Here is an 18,499-nt window from a genome sequence, read left to right as displayed (position 1 = left end):
TAGTCAATTTTTCTTTGTTCAAAAATCATAACCGGACCCCAAATATCATAATGGGAGACGATAGCCAGACGAAACCAAAATAGTTCTAGGAGTAGCACCGACTATGCTGACTGACTGACACTAGTGACAGCGACACTGACACTTGACAGGATACGAAAAAGTTAAGTTAAAAATTTACCCAGTCAGTTTCCCTTGTGGTTTAAAATCATTATTACTAAAATAAAAATGATTTCATAACCAAGATGGCTACAATATGAATGATCACAGAACAGAAAAGTCACTAATCTTACCATGTTCGGAATAGGAGCTGGTACGGTTAAATTAGACAATACAACATCCCGGCCACTCTGTGCTAAGGCAATTAACTTCAGAGACACAAAGAAACCCTATGGATACAAAACAAACAAACAAATGTTAAAGGTTGGGTCATGGATTAGATTTTTTGTCCACACCAAAAGTCACACGGAAAGTTTCAGCTATTTTAGGCACTGGACACTATTGGTAATTGATAGTATAAAACACTGTGAGAAACGGCTCCCTCTGAAGTAACAGAGTTTTTGAGAACGAAGTCATTTTCCACGAATTTGGTTTTCGAGACCTCAGAATTAGATTTTGAGGTCCCGAAATCAAGCATCTTAAAGCACACAACTTCCTGTGACAAGGGTGTTGTTTCTTCCATCATTATCTCGCAACTTCAACAACCAATTGAGTTGAAATTTTCACAGTTTTTTTTTATGCATATATGTTGAGATACACCAAGTGAGAAGGCCAATAGTGACCAGTAGTGTTTTATGCATAAATTGGGATACAACAAGTGAGAATACTAGTCTTTTACAATTACCAAACGTGTCCAGTGCCTTTAAAGGCAGGAATCTTGAAACCTTAATCTTGATGCCTTTGAGTCTTGATGGCCGCCTTAATGACCTTTCTCGATGGCCGACTTTCCAGCCGACATTCCCAGACGACGCATCTTACCTGTTTATCCAAGTATCCCTTGCCCGTGGGGTCCGATAGTTCCCATATCTTATGAAGTGCCGTCTCTCGTAATCCTGATCTCTTCAAGAAGGCAGCTGCATCTACGGCGCCGATCTTACCAACACCTGTCTTATCAACCTAAGAGAAGAGAAGAGAAGAGAAGATAAGAAGAGGTTGATGAGATGAAAGTGAACTGGGCCTAATTTCAAAAGTAGCTAAGCACAACAGAACAATGCTTACCAGAACAAGGTTACCAGCCAAAATACCATGTCACATGTACAATATTAACACTTTTCTGCTTACACAAAAATGAGCAGGATACAAGTCACAAATGGTACATGCATGTGACATGGTATTTGGGCTGGCAACGTTATTCTGTTAAAGGAACACGTTGCCTTGGATCGGTCGAGTTAGTCTTTGAAAAGCGTTTGTAACCGTTTGTTATAAAATGCATATGGTTAGAAAGATGTTGTAAAAGTAGAATATAATGATCCACACAAACATGCCTCGAAACTGCACGATGTTCCTTTTACCTCGTCGACTAACACAGTCGGCCATTTATGGGAGTCAAATTGTTGACTCCCATAAATGGCCGACCGTGTTAGTTCGCACAGTAAAAGGAAAACCATGCAATTTTGAGGCAAATTTGTGTGGATCCTTGTATTCTACTTTTAAGACATCTTTCCAACCATTTTTTGTATGCATTTTATAAAAAACTGTTACAAACGCTTTTTATAGACCAACTCGTCCGATCCAAGGCAACGTGTTCCTTTAAGCATATTTTGTTTTGTTTAGCTACTCTAGTACTGTTTGTGCTGAAGTAGCTCTGTGAAATTTTATCCCTGACGATGTAAATCCATTGAGAATGCACACAAATGTTCTTGATCATTTTACGAAAAACGCTTTTCAGACAAAAATTTGCTTAGCGGATAAAAGCTTTGTCAAATTAAACTCAGGACTGCTTCATGCCAGGGCCCAATTTCATGGAGCACCTTAAGCAGAAAAATACTGCCTGAAGACTTTCGGCTAAGCATTTCAGTCTGCAGGATACCAAGCATAGTACAGTGGCTCTGATGGACAATCAAAGTCAAGCCTAATACTTCACCGAGGCAACGAAGGCCATTGCATCCATGCCCCCTGATCGCGGCATTGGTGCTTTTGAGCTGCTTTGATCAGTAGAAATTTACAATGTCCTCATAGGGTGCCCTTTATGAAGGAGAAATGGCCTTAGTGCCCTAGCCCTTTCAAACACAAAGCATTCAGGCCTGCAAATGACACACAAAGGGATGGGCAAACTGCAGTGAAGACTAGCAAAAACAGGCAAAATTAGTTTAAAAAAAACAGCTCAACTCCAGTACTGAAATTTGTGGGGAAAAAAGAGATGTCTATTTTGATATTGCTTGCGATGAATGAATGTACAATTGCAAATCAACTGTGCCAGGAATTGTGCATATGAGATTAATCCATAGTGTAATTTTTGACAGCAAATATACATTTACATTATTATTATTATTATTATTTTATTTGCCATAACAGTACAAAACATAATACATTGACAACATTATACCCCAAGATGGGCGAAGGACAACAAAAGCAAATACATACTATGATCCGTAGATCTGTTGCCCAACATCTGGGGTGCACAATCAAATTAATATAGATTTAACATAATATACATGTAGTACACAAAGCATTTAAAAAAACCAGATAATTATACAACCAATAGCAAATAATAAATATATAATAAGAATACAACATAAATTTAAAATAAATAAGTAGAAATAACGATAAGGTAAGGATAAACGATAAAAGGAAATAAATAAATAAATAAATAAAAAGTAAACTTGTAGATAAATTAAACAACTTAAAATATTGCACAAGTAATTCAGCTTAAGGTACTATACAATAGATTCATGAGCTTGGCAGACAGAAAGTCTAAGTGATTTAAGAAAGCTGTGGAAGGGTAAGAGCAGTAGTGAATTGTGAATGTTTTCAGGCAAACTATAATGTAGTAGAGAACATTATGTATTATATCATCATCGAAAAAATTTCAGTGACAGAGTGCACTCAGCGTTATAATTTAATTTTATATGACTGCAATTTTTGACGGCACAATGTAGCAGCAGGCCTGTAGGCTTCGTTTTTGAAAGGGCAAGGGCACCAGGGCATTTTCTCCTTGGTAAAAGGGCACCCTATGAGGAAATTGTAAATTTCTACTGCAGCACCAAGGCAATGCCAGGGGAGCATGGAGGCAATCACCTCCATTGCCTCCGAGAAGTACCAGGCCTGCAGTAGATAACATTATGTATTAAAGGCAGTGGACACTATTGGTAATTACTCAAAATAATTATTAGCATAAAACCTTTCTTGGTGACGAGTAATGGGGAGAGGTTGATGGTATAAAGCATTGTGAGAAACGGCTCCCTCTGAAGTGCCATAGTTTTCGAGAAAGAAGTAATTTTCCACGAATTTGATTTCAAGACCTCAAGTTTAGAACTTGAGGTCTCAAAATCATCCATCTAAACGCACACAACTTCGTGTGACAAGGGTGTTTTTTCTTTCATTATTATCTCGCAAGTTCGATGACCGATTCAGCTCAAATTTTCAAAGGTTTGTTATTTTATGCATATGTTGAGATACACCAACTGTGAAGGCTAGTCTTTGACAACTACCAATAGTATCCACTGCCTTTAAATCGTCTTCAACAATAATTTGTCAGTGGCAACAAATTCTACCAGAGTCCAATCAGCATTTACAAATTAAATTTTCGTCAAGAAGTTGTAAGTGTACATTAGCGTAACGGAAAACAGTTGCACCTGTTCCGAATTGTATGATTTGAGGCTCGTTACTTGGAATTTAATAATCTATTATATATGTAACAAAATATCCAGCCAGGAACAAATGGTTGTCATAATCATGTTTCCGACTGATCATAATGGGCTTTATGTTAATATTTTACTATCATATTAATATTTAATAAACTATGAGTGACTTCACCTTGTAAACACGCAAATCCTAGACACAACATCTTCTAAGTAGTTTATATTAATTTAATTAAAATTCTGTCTGCGTTAATATTCAGGAGCAGTTAGGGTGTAAATATTTTTGGCGAGTAAATTATTGCGCAAGAAAGAAATACTGCAAATTATGATTTCATTATCTCTTGAAAAAATCTTCATTTGTTTAAGTATGCACAGAATCTGTAATGATGGCACGATTTTACTAGCACTAGCTCAAAGAATATTTTGTGAATATATTAATTATTCTCTTTGTAAAAATTCAAATTTGCTCGTAAATGAAGCATATTTTGGGTTATCTCTCATTATCTCTTGACATTGTCTTCACTTAATTAAAAATGCACAAAGAACATACCTGAAATGATGAAAATATTCTATTACCGTAATAATCTTTTATGGCTACATAAATCATTCTCTTTGTTTATAAAATTAACTTTTGCTCGTAAGTGAAACATATATGTTTGCCGAGAAAATCATGTGCAGGAAAAAGTACTGCAAATTATGATTTCAATATCTCTTGAAAATGTCTTCACTCGATTAAGAATGTGTAATGATGCACAGAATGTGTAAAGATTATATCATCACAAGAATATTTTGTGGGTACATAAACCATTCTCTTTGTTTGGCCGTAAGTGAAAAAGACTTTGTGATTGAAATACAGCTAGTTATCCACGCTGCGTTTTTGCCTCCCGCTATTTATACAATCAGATCAGGATTACATCCAGTTCAGTTGCTAGGCAACTGCCAACCAGTTTCTTATTTTTGTCCGTTGCTGGTATTTATTTTCCTTATCTTGTGTGTTTTCTTTCCGTCAACACAGCCAGATTTTGTACACGCGCACAAAAATTCTTCCTTGATTAAAGACACTGGACACCTTTGGTAATTGTCATGGACCAGTTTTCTCACATGGTGTATCCCAACATTATATGCATAAAATGACAAACCTGTGAAAATTTTGGCTCAATTGGTCATCGAAGTTGCAAGAGAAAAATAAAAGAAATACCAACCTTGTTGCACAAATTTGTGTGCTTTCAGATACATAATAAAAGGCTTTCAGGCCTGAAGTCTACCACTGAGTGAGAAATTAACGCTTTTTTCAAAAACTGTGCTGTTTCAGGGAGCCGTTTATCACATTGTTTTATACTATCAACAGCTCTCTATTGCTCGTTACCAATAAAGTTTTTATACTAACAACTGAGTAATTTCCAATAGTGTCCACTGCCTTTAAGTGACAATCAAAATAGAAGTGATTATGGGGTCTTAAAATGCTATTTTCCTCAATTTGGACAGTATTTTAAATGAATCCACATTTTTTAAGGACACAAGTGTCACTTCTGGGGATTTGAACCCACACTCAGAAACACCAGAGTTTGAATTCGGTGCTCTTAACCGCTCGGCCGCGACACTTCCACTTACTACTTTTGTTTGCGTATCGACCGAAATGTGCAAAAGGTCACTCGTTTTGCCACAGTTATTACGGTTTAATTATTGATGGTTTTTGAAAAACAAAGGAAGTTAGATCACTCATTAAAAAGTTCATACCAGCATTTTTCCCCATTATATACAGTTGATCACACAAACATTAACACTGTCTGCGACTATTTTGTCAGCTCTGCCGATCCTGTATAACACATGTACCTTTAAAATGATTCAGCATCTTGTAGTTGGGGGGTGAACAGCTTCCGAGAGAGAGATATATTACAAATCAATTTATGAGCTGATTATTTATGATGAACATGTATGCATTTAAAGGTACTGGACAGGTAATTGTCAAAGACTAGTACATGTATCTCTCTTAAAATTATTGTCATGTGCTTTTGTGATTTTGTCTTACTCATTTCTCAAAAATCTACAGAATCTTAGTTAGTAATATTTGAAGGGAAGCTTTCCATTATCAATATCTTCAAACCCTGTAAGTTTAATGTAAATCTGTGGACATGTTTGGTAATTGTCAAAGACTAGTATCTCACTTGATGTATCCCAACATAATTTGAACTCTAAAGATCATCAAAATTGCAAGAGAATAATGAAAGAAAAAAAACATCCTAACAGGGTGCATAATAAAAAAGCTTCAGACATGAAGTCTTTCATTATTTGAGTGAGAAATTACCTCTTTCTCCAAACCTTTGTTTCTCACACTGTATTGCTCCTTACCAAGTATTAGTAAGGTTTTGTGCAAACAATTGTAATGGGATGAAATTGCAGCCCCCTTTTTTTTTGTTACCCCTAGTTTACCTATGTCCTGCTCGGACTAGGGCGAGTCTAGGGGTGGGTGGTTGCCTGTTTGCCTCTGTCGGACATCTACGTTGGATTGCGCCAGCCCAGCTTTATTACCACAATAATTGTATATTCATCCCCTGTCCTGCTCTAGGCCGAATCCAAATCAAGAGAGCCAGCAGGACAGCGTGTCATCAACTGTAGCCTATTTATCTTCACTGCATTTTCGTCATAACCAGTCGTACCAGAAACAGTAATCCTGTCCCCTGATCAAGGACAAGGACCTGTTTCTGAAGTCCCCATCTCCAAGTTTGTCATCATCTTCACAGCCCAATATCTTCAACTTTGCTGGAAGAACTTTTCCATTGTTACACCGGAATCTTCAATTCAAGTTATCGTCCTTCCCAGTCCACCACCAACAGATAGGCCATTCATTTATTTTTGTTTTATATTTCCATTGTATAAAGTTTCATTGTTATTTTCGTTGCATTTATAATATTGTCGAGACCCGCCGGGTTTACTTCTCTCTTTTTGTTTCTGAGATTTTATTAGTATCTCATTCACATTGTTTAAATACAGCGTTTTAAAGTCGCCTCTCCCTTATAGTAGTCGGGATTTGAATAAACCTTTCTTTATATTTTACAACACCACTTAAACAGCGTGTCCCTTGTAAAATTTATTATGTTTCAGCACAGAGTGCGCTAGCCGCACTCAAACCTGTTACACAATTATCAAGCCTAATACATCACAAAGGCAACAAAGGCCATTGCCTCCATGTCCCCTGGTCATTGCCTTGGTGCTCCAGAGGCAGGTTTCACAAAGAGTTAGGACTAGTCTTATCTCGAGTTAAGATGAGTTACTCATCCTAACTTAAGACTAGCTATGCATTTTGGATATCTCTTAGGACTAGTCCTAAGTTAGGACTAGTCCTAACTTAGGACTAGTCCTAAGTTAGGACTAGTTCTAAGTTAGTACTAGTCCTAAGTTAGGACTAGTCCTAACTCTTTGTGAAATCGACCCCTGAAATGCTCCAGTATGAGTTTACAATTTCCGCACAGGGTGACCTTTACCAAGGAGAAAATGCCCTTGTGCACTTGCCCTTTTAAGAAGCATACAGGTTTGGATTATTTTGAGTAATTACCAATAGTGTCCAGAGCCTTTAAAGACACTGGACACTATTGGTAATTGTCAAAGACTAGTGTTCTCAGTTGGTGTATCTCAACATCATAACAAATAACAACCTGTGAAAATTTGAGCTCAGTCGATCGTCAAAGAGTTGATATATTAATGAAAGAAAAAAAAACACCCTTGTCACACGAAGTTGTGTGCTTTCAAATGCTTGATTTTGTGACCTCTAATTCTAAATCTGACGTCTCAAAATCAAATTCGTGAAAAATTACTTCTTTCTCAAAAACTACGTTACTTCAGAGGGAGCCGTTTCTCACAATGTTTTATACTATCAACCTCTCCCCATTACTTGTAACCAAGTAAGGGATTATGCTAATAAATATCTTAAGTAATTACCAATAGTGGCCATTGCCTTTAAACGTTACTTGGCAATGAGTGCCTTAGTATTCAGGAGGTTGGCAGACAACCTTTCAGTCCATCTTACGCTCCCCGAAGGAGACACACTTCCTTCCTTCCTTGAGCTTGGCACTGCCTCCGCAGCTTCTCATTAATCATGTCATTTAATTCATCAATCACATTCAATGAATTTCATATCCGAACTCCAAAATAATAATAAAAAAAATTAAAAACCTTGGTGGTTCGATTTGAAATTCATGAGTGTAATCCTAGATTATGATTATGAAGGAATGTCGTCTCCTTTTATGAATTTTAATATAGCAATTATTGAGAAGAGGTGAGACATGGATTGAATTTCTTCATCTATATAATGTACAAGAGTACTCAGCGCGCATTGGCCTAACTTTAGCCTAAAGCTTATAAATTTCTTTGAACTTTTTGTTAAGTTTAAAAACTACCATGTACGCAAACCTACATGTACATAGTTATGGCCTAACTTTAAAAACTCATAGGGTCAAGAATGCCCCCCAGTTCAGAAAACTACATTATAAAAACCTTAATGTTTCAATGTATGAAACATAAATTATTACAATGATTTCTTATTTTCCTTCTTTTAGCTTATAAATTTTTGTTAAGTTTAACTACATACGCAAACTAAAGGCCCATTCACACGAGCGCTGCAAACGAGGGTCCCTGGTTAAAGGCGCCAGCCGTCTGTCACCTTTACCGCGTGCGATTTTTTAGCGAGCATTCACACGACACACACACACACACATGTAAACATACGTCCCTCGTTTGGGTAGGCTTGACTGCATGGACTAAAGTCTACAAGCGATTACAGTTAAAAGGAATAAAATAATACAATTTCATTGAAATCAACTTCATTTTAAGTCACATAAAATGTAGAATATTTTACAAACATTTGCGATAACGTAACTCTCATCCCGGCGGGAAGGGGGTTACGTTTTCGAAGCTAAAAAAAGAAAAACACTATTCAAATAGCTTTTTGGACGTTAAAAATGCTACATTGTTGAATGGAAATGCTTTATAGATATGAAGTTATTGATGACACATACCAAATAATGAATTAAAACATCGAAAAGCTTAACCAAATGACGTATTCTGCTTCCGAATGAACGATGTTTTTGCTTCAAGGTTTGAGCTTGTCTTGAAATGCAGCGATCCAGCAACGTCGAGTCATGTTCGAGTCGAAGAAAAACACAAAATTTCACGATTCAAATAGAGTTTTTGACGTTAAAAACGCTACATTGTTGAAAGAAAATGTTTTGTAGATATGGAATTATTGATGAGACATAACAAATGGTGAATTAAAACATCGAAAAGCTTTGCCAAAAGACGTATTCTGCTCCCGATTGAACGATGTTTTTGCTTCAAGGTTTGGACTGGTCTAACATCCGGCCACAAAACCCACCAGCCAAACGATCGTTGTCCAGCGTTGAGCAGATATACATCACGTGTATGTACATGTACAAGTATATGCATGCTATAGTTCGCCCATTTCTTCCTCCATAGTTCTGCACGTGGTAACGCAGCGGTCCCTCGTTACGATCGCAGGCATTCGGTTCAGACGATGGCTCCCCATGATTATAACATCGATGCGATTTCTTGGAGGAGGTCTCGATCTGTGTTATGAACAACACGGGACCCAGGTAATTTCGTAACATACATAGCATTCACACGACGTGGATTTGTGATTTCATAACATCGATGTTATGAAATCGCACGGGACCCTCGTTTGCAGCGCTCGTGTGAATGGGCCTCTACATGTACACATAGTAAGCAAACCTACATGTACTATGTATCCAAACATGCAACCTTAATGTTTCAATGTACATGTATGAAACATAAATTATTACAATGATTTCTTATTTTAGATCCTTTAGCTTATAGCTTATAAATTTCTTTGAACTTTTTGTTAAATTACTGTAAACTACATGTACGCAAACCTACATGTACATAGTAAGCAAACATGTACATGTACCAACATTGAAACCTCAGAACATGAATACCAGTTTTACGAGTTCAAAGATGTCGCCACAAGAAGTCGTGTGAGTCAAGCTTGTTATATGTATTGTACACATAATAATGATTTAAAACAATGTGAACAAATCATTGCATCCCATAAAATATCTACTATCGCAAGCAAATGACATCCTCTTTTGCCAGAACTTGTTGATCTTGTTCATTGCTGTATGTCAGAAATAGGAATGTTCTGATCTTTTCCCGCCTAAGATCCTAAAAAATCTGGACAAATCCAATTAAATATGAACAGTGCTTAGCCACACACCAAAGGAACTTACTGTACAACTCAGTCACAATCTAATTGTCCATTGAATAGAGGAATGGCATTCCTCCAACCAGATATTTTAGTATCATTTAATATTCCTCAAGATCTCATATACGATCTTCGGGGTCAAGTACGAAGCCATCCGACTGTCCTCTGCCGGGATGTTTACTCAAACAGCCACAGGTTGCCTGCCATGACCTGATTCCTTACAGCTTGTTGAATGAACAACTAGGACGCATGATACAGACTGTTTGTTGCATACATGTAGTTCCACATTCTTGTATAACGTCCTAAAAAAAAACATGTTTAGCATCCCTGCCCGCTTCTTTTTTAGAGGCCGTCTCCTTTTTCTTTTCTTTTTCTTTTATTACCCAAAAAAAGGATACATTTTAACAATCTCCGACGATTTTTTCATATCGTTAAAACGCCCATTCGATTGACTTTAAAAATGTGTAGGACGGCGATATTAAAAAAAATTGAAGATTTTTTTTTTTTAAATCCTCCTTCATTTAAAAAAAAGGGCAGGCATTTTATTTTTTGGCCGTAGATACCGCACTCGACATTTTAAAACATGTATTGTATTTCAATCGATCGTATTTGAGAATACACCCTCTATCCCCTCCCCTTCCCCCCCCCCAATGTTTGAAAAGATGATACATACCTGTCTGAAGATTGATTCATAAGCAGCTTGGTTGCTACCGGCAACCTGGAAATGAAAACCAAATGAGTCTTGTCAAATTGTTATATTTAGCATATCTCTATACAGCAAACGTGAAACATTAGTTTGTCAATGTTCAATTCATTACGTCGTACAACTGTAAAAAACACTTTCCTTTTCTTTTCAATACATTCAAACAGTCAAATGCAAATAAAAATAATTGATTTGTACACAGCTTGATATCTACCTTCAACCTGGAAATGAGGACAAAACATAAGCAACCGTCAAATTGTTAATAAGCATATTACAACATTGCGATTGGTTTGTCAGTGTTCCATTATTTAATTTATATATTGTATGTACGCGAAAACACTTTAATTTGATTTTTACAAACAGTCAAATAGAAACACAAACAATTAATTTGTATAAATAAAAGCATGAAGTCGTAGTGGACACTATTGGTAATTACTCAAAATATTTATTAGCATAAAACCCTTACTTGTAACAAGTAATGGGGAGAGGTTGGTAGTAAAAAACATTGTGAGAAACGGCTCCCTCTGAAGTGGAGTAGTTTTCGAGAAAGAAGTTATAATAAAAACCTACATTGCACGGCTTATATCACTACCTGCATCTGGTGTGTTCTATGTCACGCGCCAAGTTTGCTTGAAGATTTCGTTATCACATGCTTGTGGAAATACGGAAAATATAGCGCGTCTGTGTCCCATATCCAACTCGGCCTTCAACCTCGTTGGATGGGACGCAGAAGTACTATTCCACTCGCGCTTGTGTGATAACTTTTAATATTTGCTACCCCCTGATGCAAAACTGATGTAAACAGTTGCAGGAATTACTGTAGCTTCATCAGAAAAAAAAGGAAATTACAAAATATCAATGATTTTGTATAAAGTATACATAGAATTTTCAATTTTGGTAAAACCGGGAATTAAAAAAGGGGAAATTAGCTGATCCGATGAAAAGTTGCATGCCTGCAGTTGTCATTCAAAACAAGAAGTCAATTGCCATGCCCAGCAATTCATGCCAAATGTGTAAACAACACCTTACGGATGACAGCACCGATAGCGGCTGGTATATCTCCTGCACATACATGTAAGATAAACCCCCTCCAGTAAATTGCCAACACGCCTCTGACTCCACCCAACCTTCATACCCAGAGTCGCTCAAGTACATCTGCATTGTTTACGACGGATTTCTCGTTGACTCAAAACCAAGAACCGCAATTGACATGAACAGGGGCCGATTTCACAAAGATCTAAGATTGATCGTAACTGCAAACCAATCGTAGTTGCTTTAGTAAAGTGTGATGTCACAATACAAATCGCTATGGTGATACTGAAAATTTGTCTTGCGATGAATTTTATTGCTTTGTGAAATCGGCCCCTGGTAAGATTCTAATTCCAAGAACTCGGGATGGCTTTCTTAGACTGGTACAACATGGCATCGAGTCTTTGAAAGCGAGCAGCACAACTGTGTATGTCCCTTCACAAGGCAGACTCAACAGGATTCATTTTAGAAACTTGAATGGGTTAAATTTAGCGGCGATATCATGACGCAGTTAGAAGGGGGAACCGCAGTCTTAGGGGCCCTCAGGAAGTTACAATGAAGGTCTCTTGAACCCTTTGAGGTAATAAGAATGACTGAAATAATGTAGCGATGGAAATATTGCAATCAGTCCGAGGCATGAGTAACTACTAGGAAACATCTCCTGACCTTCTTGAAAGATATTTTTATTGACAGATTTCTCCCCATACACAAGTTAGCGTGTACGGCTCATACAGGGGAAATGTCGCCAAAACAACAACCCCCCCCCTCCCCACTTTATTACATCATATTCCTAACATTCATAATGGGTAAAACCAGGCCTGATACTTCACGAAGGCAACGGAGGCGATTGCCTCCGTTGCCCCTTGCCATTGCCTTGGTGCCCTTGAAATGGTCCAGTAGAAATTTACAATTTCCTCATATGGTGCCCTTTGCCAAAGGGGAAATGCCTTGGTGCCCTTGCCCTTTCAAAAACGAAGCATACAGCCCTGTAAAACCATTTAGAATGCCCCAGCAGGCCTATATGCTTAGTTTTTGTAAAGGGCAAGGGCACCAAGGCATTTTCTCCTTAGTAAAGGCCGGCCTATGAGGAAATTGTAATACTACTGGAGCATTTCAAGGGCACACAAGGCAATGACAAGAGGACCCGGGGGCAATCGCCTCTGTTGCCTCTGTGAAGTATCAGGCCCTGCCCCAGATTGTCTGTTTGAAAACAAATTGTTATTAAATTTATCTACATAAATATGTAATACCCTTAATAAAGGGAAGGTACACTATTGGTAATAGACCCTTCCCATGAAATATGTAAATTGCACATAGCGCGTGTGCACTAACGTTTTGGTTGGTAAAATGAGGGAACATCGCACTGTTTTGTACACGCCTATAGGGTGCGTGACGCAGACGCGATTGCGCGTCTGCTTAGTGCACAACTCTATAGCGTTTGCCTACCAACAGGGTCTGTACGCATGCGTGAATGTGATTACCATACTTCATGGGAAGGGTCCATTGTCAAAGACCAGTGTTCTAACTTGGTGTATCTCAAAAAAATGCATAAAGTAACAAACCTATGAAAATTTAAATCAATTGGTCATCGGAGTTGGGAGAAGATGATGAAATGAAAAACACCCTTGACGAATTTGTGTGCTTTCAGATAGAAATAAAAGACTTCTAGCTAGAAGTCTTTTGAGAAATTACCTCTATTTCAAAATCTATGCTACTTCAGAGGGAGCCGTTTCTCACAATGTTTTGTTCTATCAACAGCTCTAAAATGCTTGTTACCAAGTCAGTTTTTAAGTTAATATTTGTTTGAGTAATAACCAAACGTGTACCTTCCCTTTAAATTTACAATGCACAAACTAACGCCACATCATTCCCCTTAAAAATGTTCACACACTTCTGTGGATTTAGCTCAAAGCGGTTGGCGCATGTCTATTGGTAGTCTGGTGCATCGGAACACACACCATTATACAAGACATAGCAGAGTCTGGGGAGCAGTAACCTATCCCCCATACACATCGCTTTCTGATTTTAGAACAACCTCAGGAAGTCCGACCACTTAACCGATTATACGAGGTACCAGTGACTCGTCTGGCTTCTTGCAGCACATTAAATGCATGACGGCATCGGGGAATTAGCACCATAGCCTCCAGTAAAGCAATTACAACTACTGTTCTGGTTTATCAAATTTAATTCGGAGTCGGACACTATGCGCAGGCCTGATGCATCGTTTTTGAAAGGGTACGTGTAAGAGCATTGCGGGGTGTTTTCTCCTTAGTTAAGGGGCCTCTTTATTGTCCCATGAGAAGAGTTGTGAATTTCTTTCGGAACATTTGGGGCCTGATACCTGAAAGGGCAAGGGCATCATGGTGTTTTCTCCAGGGCATCTCTATGAGGAAATCATCAACTTCTATGGAAACATTTCAAAGGGCACCAAGGCAATGACCAGAGTCAACAATGAAGGCAATTGCCTCTGTTGCCTTCATGAAGTATCAATCTCGGGTTTGTTTTTACTTTTGTCTTCTCTGATCATATAAGAACTAGAGGGCGCACTGGTGATGCTTCTTGCACAATCGCGACGGGACCGCAAGGATACACGCGCGCTATTCTGCAAGCGCGTTGAATATGAAGAATACGTTGGAGTTTGTGTTTATTGAGCGCTGACGCGATGCTGTTTTGTCAACTTACAAAATGGTCGCACAAACACACGCTAAGCAATGCCTGTTTGTTCAACTTAGAAATCGGCCGCCTGCGCGCATACGGGGTGCGTATATAGGCGCCCTCTAGTTCTTATATATAACTCTATGGATCAAGATGACTAAAAAGACACATCTTTAGGGGGGATAAGAGAGAACAGAGATCCATATGTACTGTGATATAATATTGGTGTATTTCATGCAAGCAAAAACGTGAACAATTGTACAGCATGGAAACCAATAGGTTGAATTGCACAACAAAAACAAGGGTTTGTAAAAAAAGAAAGATGGGTGCACCAAATTTAATTCATACTAAATATGGATGCTTTTCAAAACTGCACTAGCCAATCGGACGACTTCGAGATACCGACTGGTCGTCGGGTAGTTTGGCAGGCGTAGTGCCAGCTGACCACTGCCGACAGAACATTGCCATTTTTGTGGTGATTTTTATTTTTGATGTGTCAAAGCAGATCACAACGGAAAAGCAGAAGTCTATTCCACATCGTGACAATATCTCTGTAATTTCATCCAGTGCAGAGATAATGTCAAGCTGTGGTAATGTCCTACTTCCTTGTTTCCACCAAACAACCAAGGTGAACATGAACATGTGAATAACTTCGAAATACGGTCCAAAATGGATTGTTTATTATCATACTTTTGACTGCTTGTTTTACCTCCAAGTACCGCTACTTCCACATTATTATCTACCGTTACAAAAACTCACCAGTCTTTGAAAGTATTCTTTTACACTCATTCTGACGCTACTTGGAATGTGACAGCTGAAGATAAGTAATTCCTTATTCCTTCTTGGACGTCATACACTGTGCTAAGTTTAGTGTGTGGGATAATAGCGATGGAGTCGTGCCAACTATATTATAGTTTGTGTGGGAAGGTAAGGGATGTGTAGCAGTCTAACCTTAACTTTGGAAGTGTTGCAACCAGTTCATAAATTTTATATTTGTTCTTCTTTTAATTTAGTGTCAGCTTTATTAGAGACATTTCGTCTCTATATTTGGTCTAAATTGAAGTAGCAAATTAGATCCGTTCCAATATTTTGTTTGGTTTTGTTTACGATGTGTAATGTACGATGTCTACATTTATTACAATGTAAAGTCACCATTTTTTCTGGACTGGCCTACGGCGGACAGTTTTATATTTTGCTGGCAGCCGGACAGACTGGACATTCCATTTTGTAAAGTGCACAGGTATTCACCTACCTTGCTTTGTTTCATTTCACCCATAAATAAGGGTCAGTGGGGACTGGAATTCATGCTCAGATTATCCCTTTTCCCAGGGTTATTGTGAAATCTCAGATTTTAGACCTTTGTCTTGTAGCTATATAAAAAAGCAGCGCACAATAATGGAAAGGGGCATTCTGGACCCAAATTTTAGGGGGGGAAATGCCAAATCAGCTTGCAAATCACGAGTAATGGCCCAATACGCTAGTCTTCGTGCCTGTTAGCTATAGAGGGAGGTATTGTATATTGCTTACCGCAAATTGATGAGGTTGTTTTTTTCAATGCATCCATATGCATTCATAATAAACACGATCATTATTCTGAGGTAAAGTGCGTCCTTTTGGATGCTTTTAGGGTCATTCATATGGCAAACGAACATTTAAAAAATTGTTATTGCCTGATTTGTTTACGAAACGATCAGAATCGTGTTTCCCTGTTTTGAATAACTAAGGAATAAGACAATTTTCTGGGGGTTAAGTTTGTTGGCATTAACGGTAACTGAATTATCCCTACTTAATCACTCCTGACCACAACCATGCAAAGGTCAGTTTCCGCTCTCGCCCCAATCCTAAGGTGTTTTTAACTCATAAGGATTTGGGGTATTTCAGCTAAATTCACTTTGCTAGTTTTCATTTCGTTTTTTACTCTGCGGAGAAAGTATCAAAGCTTACAGCATTATAAATAGATTGAGGCTTTTCAGGGCAACTTGTTTTATGTATTAATTTTGTTTTTTTACCCATACACCGATGTGTGTTAGCACTGTATACTCTCCTGAGTCCTGTGAAAAAAACATCTCTTGTTATCGTGGCGGTACCCGCTGCCAAAACATAGGATTCGAACTGCCTCTAGCTACTGGTCAACCTCGGTAGTCTAGTTATTAAGACACTGCTCTAGAATTGCAAGGGTTGTGGGTTCGAATCCCACCCAAGTAACATGCCAGTGATATTTTTTCACAGGACTCGGGAAAGTACTGAGTATACAGTGCTAACACACATCGGTGTACGGGTAAAAACCAAAATTAATGTTCTTTATCCCCGATGCAAATTTAACATCTGTTGTTATTTTAGGTAGTTTACATAATTTATGAACCACACAATACGCAATAAGGATACGGATCCCATGCTTTAAACTAACAGATTTGTCACCAGGTATTTCTTTTAAGGCGAAGTAACAAAAAAGTTTAAGGAGCGCTCAATCTTCTTAGTCTTTTACCAAGCGATGAACGTCAATGTTTCACTTAAAGGCAGGATTATAGATTGGTTCTTGTCAGCGTAAAGCTGATTACAGGCAAAATTATAAAGAAAACTACAGTACAGTAAAAGTCACAGGTGAAGCTTTCAGCTGAATGCAACGCTACTTGCTGAGAAATTAGCCAGCAAGCTGTCAAGGTAATTTCACACGAACATGACGAATGTCAAATCCATCCACATTTAGCGAGGTGATAGTGAGTACATGCAAACCGCATCTCTGGCCACAGCATTCGCGAACGATACGTCCAGAATTCTGAGATGAACCCTTTCTCAGACTCGAATGTCTGTACTACCAGGTGAACATTATCCAAACCATATTGAGGCCTGATCCTTCACCGAGGCAAGGAAGGCGATTGCCTCCATGCCCCCTGGTCATTGCCTTGATGCCCTTGAAATGCTCCGGTGTAAATACATAATGTCCTCACATGGTGCCCTTTACCCAGGAAGAAAATGCCTTGATCCTTACAAAAAGGTACAAAAAGGAAGCATTACTTTGAAGTGAATCCTTTCTCAAAATAGTTTCTATTAACAGCTACATATTGTGGAATTCCTCTCGCACTAAGTATGTTTTTATGGCCATTAATTATTGGATTTTACTCTACAGTCTATGACCCTACCTTTAACCAAATAATTTCCCAATTCAACAAGCAGTTTTATATTGATACACATTTTGAAATCCACCTACTGTAAATTAGCCAAAGAAGACAATCCCATTCATTGTTTTGACCCCAGACGCTCAGGTTAAAATGATGAGCGTCATAAGTATTGGTTCATGTCACTTCCCAGGTTGTGGTTGCGAACAGGAAGTATCCGTTATGTTGGTACTATTAACGATCTATTAAGTGGGCAGAGCTTAGTAGTCAATCCAACGACTACTGTACACTCACTATGTAGGCATTTAGTCTGGAGGGGTAATGAGCAGACAGTTTAATGATTAAGAGAAATGACAGGGAACCAGACTGATCCGTCACTGGGGGAGGGGGGGGGGGTGACATCATCCCAATCTGGGGCCTATTTTGGGACTAGCCAACACCCCTAACTGAACCCAATCCTTCCCCCCTCTCCATCAGCCGATACTAATAAAGAGGTTATCGCTCCCTAATCCCTACCAGTATGCCTCATTTCCCATGCAATATAAACCCGTACGGTCACAAAGTACGACAAGTTCAATTCGAGAGGAAGTGGAGTCAAAGAGAGGATGTGTGTTGATATTCCAACGGTTGCAGTCACTAATGAAAATAGTATGGCTTCCTTTGCCACGTTTTAAAGCAACTTGCTGCCGTGGTTGATCCAGCAGACAATAGTATGCAGGGATCAAAATTAACATTGCGCTTCAAGCCCATCTTGCGGTTTTTACCCCCACATTCAAACCATGTACCTAATTCACCCATGAGATCAGGGTTTGCCCATAGCTTTTTTTTCAGCTAGTCATTTATTTTACTAGTCTGTCATCAGCTTTTTCACTGGTCAATGATTTCAGTCCACTTCAAGAAAGGATTTTGGACTGTGTTTTAACTGGCACGTGGCCAGTGGACCACTATAAGGGGAACGCAGAAGACT

At 38.5% G+C, this 18,499-nt stretch overlaps 1 protein-coding gene across 4 annotated transcripts in view; it reads right to left on the bottom strand.

The window, feature by feature from the left end:
* Positions 1-18,499, bottom strand: part of LOC139946495 (uncharacterized) — a 43,527-nt gene that overhangs the window by 21,290 nt on the left and 3,738 nt on the right. Inside the window, exons 1-4 of one of the 4 annotated variants that reach the window (XM_071944171.1) lie at positions 15,176-15,287; positions 10,703-10,747; positions 976-1,113; positions 291-386 (exon numbers count right to left, since the gene is read on the bottom strand). In XM_071944171.1, coding sequence (XP_071800272.1) covers positions 291-386; positions 976-1,113; positions 10,703-10,747; positions 15,176-15,205 — 309 coding nt within the window. In that variant the 5' untranslated portion in view covers positions 15,206-15,287. Of the gene's footprint in view, positions 1-290; positions 387-975; positions 1,114-10,702; positions 10,748-15,175; positions 15,288-18,499 lie in introns of those variants that run through there. The other 3 variants (XM_071944173.1, XM_071944174.1, XM_071944172.1) reach the window with 3 other exon arrangements.

This window comes from Asterias amurensis, chromosome 13 (genome assembly GCF_032118995.1).
Source record: "Asterias amurensis chromosome 13, ASM3211899v1".
Taxonomy (NCBI): domain Eukaryota; kingdom Metazoa; phylum Echinodermata; class Asteroidea; order Forcipulatida; family Asteriidae; genus Asterias; species Asterias amurensis.
Note: the sequence above shows the minus strand (reverse complement) of the source record. Positions and strands in the feature narration are given on the sequence as shown.